General features: G+C 32.1%; 1 protein-coding gene across 1 annotated transcript in view; it reads left to right on the top strand.

Annotated features, from left to right (window-relative positions):
- The window catches only part of LOC105448098, a 29,408-nt gene extending 21,692 nt beyond the window's left edge, over positions 1-7,716 (top strand). The window contains exon 4 of the mRNA XM_011686458.1: positions 6,939-7,716. Coding sequence (XP_011684760.1) covers positions 6,939-7,381 — 443 coding nt within the window. The 3' untranslated portion in view covers positions 7,382-7,716. The remainder of the gene's footprint in view (positions 1-6,938) is intronic.
- The last annotated feature ends 265 nt before the right edge of the window (positions 7,717-7,981 follow it).

Genomic DNA, 7,981 nt, shown 5'->3' with positions numbered 1-7,981 from the left:
TCCTGAGAGCTTTCGAGTTATAAAGCTACCAAAGTTGCAACTTTGGAGCCTTTATAACTCGAAAAGTATTCAATGAAGAAACATTTGATTATAGTGTTTTGGAAAGCTCTCGAGGTCAGCTATGAAAATGTGTAATAAAAAATAGGGAATGCCATTTAAAAAAATTGAGGTGACTCATGTGACTTTTAAATAATTCTTCAAGGTCAAACCAATGGTACCATCTTATGGTCCCTTCGAAACCAAACAACTTTTGTCTGACAAATTTTTCTCTCCCGGGCTTGATTTTCGAGATATTCGACTGGATGAATTAAAATGGTCCACCCTGTATGTATATATATATATATGTATCTGACAAATATAATCGTTTAGATTATTACTCGCAGATCTGTGACATCTGTTTAATCCAAAGTATACACAGCCGAACCGGATGCCTGATGCTGTCCCGCCGCGATTGTCTGCCATATTGTTAATGTATCTATTGTAAATGTTTGTATGTATTGTAAAATGTATCTTGCTTGGAGAGGCGACATATCTTAAGTTATAACGTTTCCGAGGAGGTGAGAAGATGCCGAGAGCGTGAGAGGTCGCGATTCCGCGCGCAACTCGCGCCCACATCGCACGCTCGCGCGCTCGTCCCTTCCGTTTCCTTTCCTCCTTTGGCTTTGTATTCTTCTCTCTTTGCTACGATTCACCGTTGAAAGATTACCGTCGTGGATTCCCGTCGGATTCCCGATCAATTTTTCCCCGACAAGTAAAATTTGCGAGGAAAGGATCCGCGGGAGGAGGGCGCGATCTCCGTGCGCGGGGCGCGAGCGTCTGCTACACACATTTATGTACACATATACATAATATATTGTATAAGCAATGGCAGAAACTACTACGAGTCATTATATGCGACATTGGAATTTGTATATCATGAACGAATTAAAAGAGGAGAATCTCCTGAATAATTATCTGGGCATTATTAGTCCGCGCATCGGCGATTTTTGTAAAGCGGGTCGAAGGGTCGATCGTATTCGAAGCTTTGCGCTCGATAAATATGAAAATTGAATACATAAATAATTTTGAAATACGCGCGCGGGTATTAATCTGCCAAAACGCATGATATTTCATCGTGACATTAAATTTATATTTTTAATCGGAAAATCAAGCGACAATTTATTTACGGTCAATTCGGTTATTTAGTATAAATGTGACTCGACTCTCCTTCATCCGCTTGTCCCTTTTTTTTTTATTTAATACGATTCACACTCCAATCCTACCTGTTCGCTATTAGTCTACTAATCTGCAACTCGCTCGCCAATTAACGCTTCTAACACTGCTCGACTGTTCTAATCCCGATTACGAGGATGTATGCAGGTATGTGCCAATTAAAGCATGCCTCGGTTCGTAAATAAAGCCACGCGATAAATTCGACTTGACTATGGCTGCCATAATTCCCCTATAACGATTTCACCATCCGATTAAACCCTTTGTGCTCATAATTCTCATGAATTCTGTGAATCTACGTAATTTTGAAAAATTACAGATATCTACCCGAGTTCTGAGAATATTGAGAAAAAGCAGAATGAAATAAATTGTTTTTTTAAATCAGCATTACATATTGCAAAATTAAAATATTCTTTATATTTTAACTTCATACAATTCGTCTCACAATTCGTACATTATCGACTGTCTTTAATATTCAATATTACGATCGCACGAATACAATCACATGATGTTAAAAACTGTTACGAAGAAAATTTTAGAAAACTACTTTGAATTATTATTAAGCAGAATCTATAATCAGGTACTTTATCGAACTTTTCTCATATCATATTATAAGAACTTTTTATGCCGTGGATTATTAATTTTTCTTTGACAAATTTTTTTTTCTTTCAAAGACGTTGCAAAATTAGAAACTCAATAAGTATTTTAATCGAAGCTATTGAATGCTGTAAATTACGTTTGAATGACAAACTACATTAAAGACGTTATTGGAAAACGCTGGTTATAAAGACATTTATTTCTCATTAAGGCCAAGTGACTAAGCATTGTTTGATTACTAAACATATTCAAGCGAATATTCAATTTCTTAAAGATAACAATGCATGACATAATAAATTTCTTTGAATATACATTAACCTTAATCATACCTCTCGAAGTGAATGAAGCTAACACTCCGAACCCGTAATTGGCATGCTCTTTCATGAAGAAATAAAATATTAATAACGGGAAGAAAATTTGAAGAAATGAGTGAATGAAAGATTAGACGTCAATATAAAAAAATAAATATCAATGTAAAGTTTAATTTAATTTTGCTGTGTATGAAAGCGCTTCTTATGAACAATTCAATAAATCTCTACTCATGTCAATCTAACACCATATATCTATGTGATGAGTTCTTTTAATTAGGTCATAAATGTTTCATTATAGTTATGTATAAAACACACATATGCATTTCAGACAATACATGCTGATGACATAATGTATTATACACAGTAATATTAATAATTCTGCATGAAATGTTGCATATGTAGATGTTAGATTTTATGCATTAAGGTAATTATGTTTGATTTTAAACGCACGTTGAATACTAAGTAACTGCACTTCTAATTTACGCTATTTATTCGCGAGATAAATGGCTTTCGAAGCAGCACGACGCGACATTTCACTCGGAACATCGTTATCGCTTATATAATATGCATGAATTGGTGCAACGGCGTTTGAAGTACACTTTACTGGCGATTTCAATGTGTCTTCTAATTTACTCCAAGTATAATCTGTTCCAAGTTCAAATATATTTGCATGAAACGAAAATTTAACAAAATATATAGAAACTCTGTTCTTTTCAATTCTTTTTGAAATTGATAATATGGAAAGTTCACGATCATTGAAGCTTCTTCATGACGCTTTCTTTCCAGTTCATTTGAATTGCGTATTGTGTTGCAATACACAGAAAAGATATAAAGAAATGCTAAAATAAAAGATATAAAAAATATTAAAATAATTCTATTCTACATTTTAAGAAAAATTTTGCATTATTTTTTTATTCGCAATTACTTACGTCATACGATTTTTACCGAAGAACATTATTCTCTGAGAAAACGTGATTCTAACTCGCGCAATTAAATTAATGATGCGCTTTTTTGTCCTTTCTTTTTCGAGCCATCTATTTGTTTTATCTTGATCGAAACGGATGTGGAGAACGTTGGAAGACGACACGTTAGAGACACGTGTGAGGTTGTGGCAGCGTGGACCTGGTACAATTATCCGTTATCGCGATCCTGCTGGGACAGGGACGATTAATCCACCGTGCGGCAGTAACTCTTAGGGATTTGATGATTAACCAGTGCGAACACATCCCAGCCAGACAGTCCCGATTTCCAGTGTATTATCGAGAACTCGTCAATCAATTTAATTGAGCCATCCGAGCATAAGTCAAAGTCCTTTTATTCTCCATTTCAACATTCTATTTCTCCATTTCAATATTCTTACCTTCTTACTAACAGCTACATTTCAATTTATTAATTCCAGTATAACTTGAGTCGCAAATAGAAAACGCGTGGAATTGGCAGAATTGCTTTTACGAGCTCTGATTCTGCCAATGAAATAGAATTAGATATAAACAAATTTAAAGCTTATTTAAATTAATTAATTTAAATTAATTCACTTTGTCAATTTGAAACAGAGAATTACGAACATTATCCCCTTTCTTTCTAATTTCGTCGCTAAAAAAGTCACATGCCAATATGTGAATGGAGTGTTTCTTTATTTCCCAAAATTCCTAGTTCTCGAATATCCGAATACAGTCTAAAATGCGCGCGAAGAAAGTTTTCTCAGCGAGCGTCACACGTACGAACGTCGAATTGTTTGTGAGATATAAACCGTTTCGAAGTTGTCACGCGTACGTCGCCTTTTATCCCTTTATCCTATAGCAGGTTCAGAAAACGTATTTAGGTACTTGGACTCTCCGTGGGGACGAGTGCCGGACGCGGACTTTCTCAGACCAGCCACCAACCACCACCAATCATCACCATCACCAACCACATCCACACATCCACAACCACACATAAAAACAAAAAAAAACAAAAAAAAAATACAGCCTTATCCCTGATCGCTTCACCAGCACGGTGAGTCTTACTTCTTCTTCTTCTTTCTATGTAATATCCTATTTTAATCCTCTCTCGTGCGATTTATCACTCTCGAAGAAAGTACTTGGATGCCTGTAGGGGAAGAGGGGGGAGGGGGTTCGAGATTCGTTTCTCTAATTGCTCTAATGCACTCTAATTTCACATCCGTGCCCGTCCATAAGGTCTTCTGAAAAAGATTTACGTCGTTTTTCGATTTTTTTTTCCTCGTATTTCGAATTTCTTTTCGCGAGCTTTAATCTCAGACGTTATTAATAAATTTTTAACGCTAATAGCTAAAGAAACTCTAGTAAGACTCGAGTTATTAAAATTTAATAATTAGTTATTGAAATTTTTAATAAGTTTTTACTTTCACAAAGAGTTTAAGACGAGTTAATTAAAAAGCCAATTAATAACACAAATACATTGATTTTTCTTTGAAAAAGAGACAATATGTCTAATTATGCTACATTCAAGGAACGTTCTGTAATTTTGTGTTGTTGTATGTACTTCATTATATATATGTATAAAATATAAATAATCAATTCATAATCTTGATACGTAATATCATGTCGAGATATTTAACATGAATTTAATTAGTGAAACTTTACTATTGTTGCTGTCACCAAGTTATTAAGCGAAGCGTTGAATGATTCAGAATTCATTAAGCTTCCCAATTCGAGAAATAAACGCGTTCCCTTGGGTTTCACGTACTTTGACGAGAGATAGTCTATATTTTCTCATTTCAGTACTAACGGCTTTTGTCTATGCGCACATCTCCTTCGCTTGCGTTTTTCATATAAGGAATTTTCACATTGATTTGTTTAACAAGACCAATTTTTGTTATTAAAATTAATATTGCACTGATACAATCATTATCGTCAGACAGTATATAGACAATTACATGATGATAATCTATCAGAATAAATATCGTTTAATGGATAATACTGTGTACCATTGACGATAATATTAATAATGTGAAGATATTTTTACACTTCATTTTTATCTAATAAAATATAGTAATGGAATATGATTAAACCAATAAAAAAATTATAAATATTTGTTAATGTACATACGTCGCTATATTATGTTTTTCATTATGTGTTTATAAAAGAAAACAATACAAAAACAAATTTTTTTCATATTTGACATCCATTTTAATATAAAATAAAAAGGCAGAGAGATTTACACAATATAAAAAGAAATTCATGATGTTCTCCTTTTTTATATTTAATTTTATATATATATATATTTTATATATTTAATTTATTTTTTATTGTGCAAAATGTACAAAAAGGCGACGATATTTTATTAAAAATTTTAATGTAAAAAGAAACGTCAACATACACAGTTGTAAAAATAACAATGTCAATTTGTCATAATTATCTTTCGTTTTGTATCTTATTTTTTTATTACTGATTAATGAATGCTATGTACAATTTCATTTGTAACGAGCGTACATTATGCATGAATGAGGATTAAAATAATGTAATTTATTTGTAGATATCAAATATTGTAACTGATAAATTTTACAGATTTGTCATGTTGTAACATACAAATTACACACACACACACACACACACATTCAAAATAAAATAGTATATATATATATATATATATATATATATACATTTTATTTTTTTTACTATTTTTTAAATATTTTGTCCCAATAAATGTTATTTGTTTTTGTAAAATTTGTAAATGGATTATAGCCTGTATAGCATGGCACGTATATGCTTTCGCATGCTTCGCAAATTTTGAGAGTTGTTACGTTACAGGCTTTACCGTTTTGTGTATTTATTTACTTTAAAGATTATTTTTTTAGATTTCTTTTAGTGTATAAACTAATGTTATTTTTTAAGTAGTAATATATTTTTTAGTTAGTGTATCTTTAAGAAATAATTACGAGCACACATTTTAGGCCTGGGCGAATCGATAGTGCAAATTAATTATTTCAAATAATTTATGTCAATGAATATTGGTAGACTGAAAATTGATACAATATTGATAGAATGTATTTATATACATATATTTGATTAGTCAATTATATATTACAAAAAGAATCCGAAGATTGTAATTACGTAATTGTAAATTCGTATATGTAACTGAATATTTTACATATACAATAAAGTATTACATGTACTACACATAATTACTCATTGTCAGTAAATTTTTGAAAGACATAATTTTTATCAGTAATACTTTAAAATTTACATTAAAATAATGAAAATATTGAATGTATAATTAAATAATGTTTAAAACTATGAAGACTTGCAATAAATTTTAAATATTATTTAAATTTTCTAAAATTTTTGTTCTAAATTTTTTATGCTAAATTTCAATATTCGCCAAAGTCTAAGCCATACATTAAAGTAATAATTCGAAATAGCGATATGATTTTACCCTACCTTAATATTTTATTATATAGACATTTAGTTAATAATAAATTCACATTAAATATTACAAAATATACTCAATTATACGTTGTGCAGTGATTGATTAAGCAAACGATTGAATGGCATTACAAATAAATTTGTTTAAATAACTATTCTACAAGTTAGAAATCATTACAGTTAACTATCTCACTTCTATTAATTTATTTTTTGTGAAATATATATAGATTCCAAGTTATTTAAACCTGACTCTAAATCTGATCAATTTGGATTACTTTTTCGCAATGCCATTCGTTACACCGACATGTCAATCGGCTGCGACAACACGTCACACTGCAATGACAGCAACAGCGACAGCACAACAACACAGTACAAGTACACCCTACAACCTCGACTAAACGAAAACGAAGCGTCAATGGTGTATCTAATTTTTCAGTGTGCAAACCGGGTTGGCACCACAGCAACGGCGACTGCTTGCGAGAATGTCCGTCTGGAACTTACACGGTCCGAGACGATGATGATTCCAGTGCTTTCTGCGCCGTATGCCATTACTCGTGTCTATCATGCAAAGGACCTAGCGACGCGGACTGCATCACCTGTCACGCGGATTCGATATTCGTGTGGAGCAACGGAAGATCACTATGCGTGCTCAGCAGCATTTCCTGGAAAATACAATCCACAGTGTGGCTCCACAGGCTGACCGTGGTGTTCTTGGTCAATCTGGGCGTGGCGGCCGCTATCATCATTTACTTTGCAGTCACCTGGTACATCCGTAAACGCAAATCCGTCCACAAATACAGCAAAGTAACTTATTCCGGCAACGGCGAAGTTCATGCGCATACGGAAGTGGAAAACACTTGTGTCTCTGATAGCGAATGAGTCTATCATTGACGAGACAGAATATCTTCTTCAAAGAAAACTACGATGTTTTCGTGAGCATTTTGAAAATTCTAATATTTCATATATTTCGAATATGTTCTGCTATCCTATATTGGATATTATAATTGATTTTGATAATTTGGGATTATATTTTTATGAAGAAAAAAATTTATATATGTATATATAATATTGTTACTTTCATAGAAAATATTTCCGAAATAATTTCATCGCAAAGAGAGACGGAGAGAATAGCTCGAGAGAATATTGTAGTAATATTTTGAATAATCATATCGTGAGAATATTTTTTATTAAACGACTTTTGTTTTAATAGTTTCTTATTGTTAGCTAAAAACTAAATAAATATTTAATAGTAATTTAATAGTGAATACAAAAATTTATACTTTGAGAATATTTTGAAATGTATTATGTTATCTTATATAATTTTTATTGTATGAATAACGAACATAATTGGTTAGCACTAAAACTGTGATTGACTCCTTGTTCAGTATAACTTTTTATTTAAATTTTAAAATGTGTGTTTTGAGACTATCTTGAGGTTACTTGAAAAGGCATCTAATAGTTTTATAAGACGCAAGAAAG

The sequence above is a fragment of the Wasmannia auropunctata genome, unplaced genomic scaffold, assembly GCF_000956235.1.
Source record: "Wasmannia auropunctata unplaced genomic scaffold, wasmannia.A_1.0 LD336090.1, whole genome shotgun sequence".
Taxonomy (NCBI): domain Eukaryota; kingdom Metazoa; phylum Arthropoda; class Insecta; order Hymenoptera; family Formicidae; genus Wasmannia; species Wasmannia auropunctata.
This window is presented reverse-complemented; position numbering and strand designations above follow the sequence as displayed.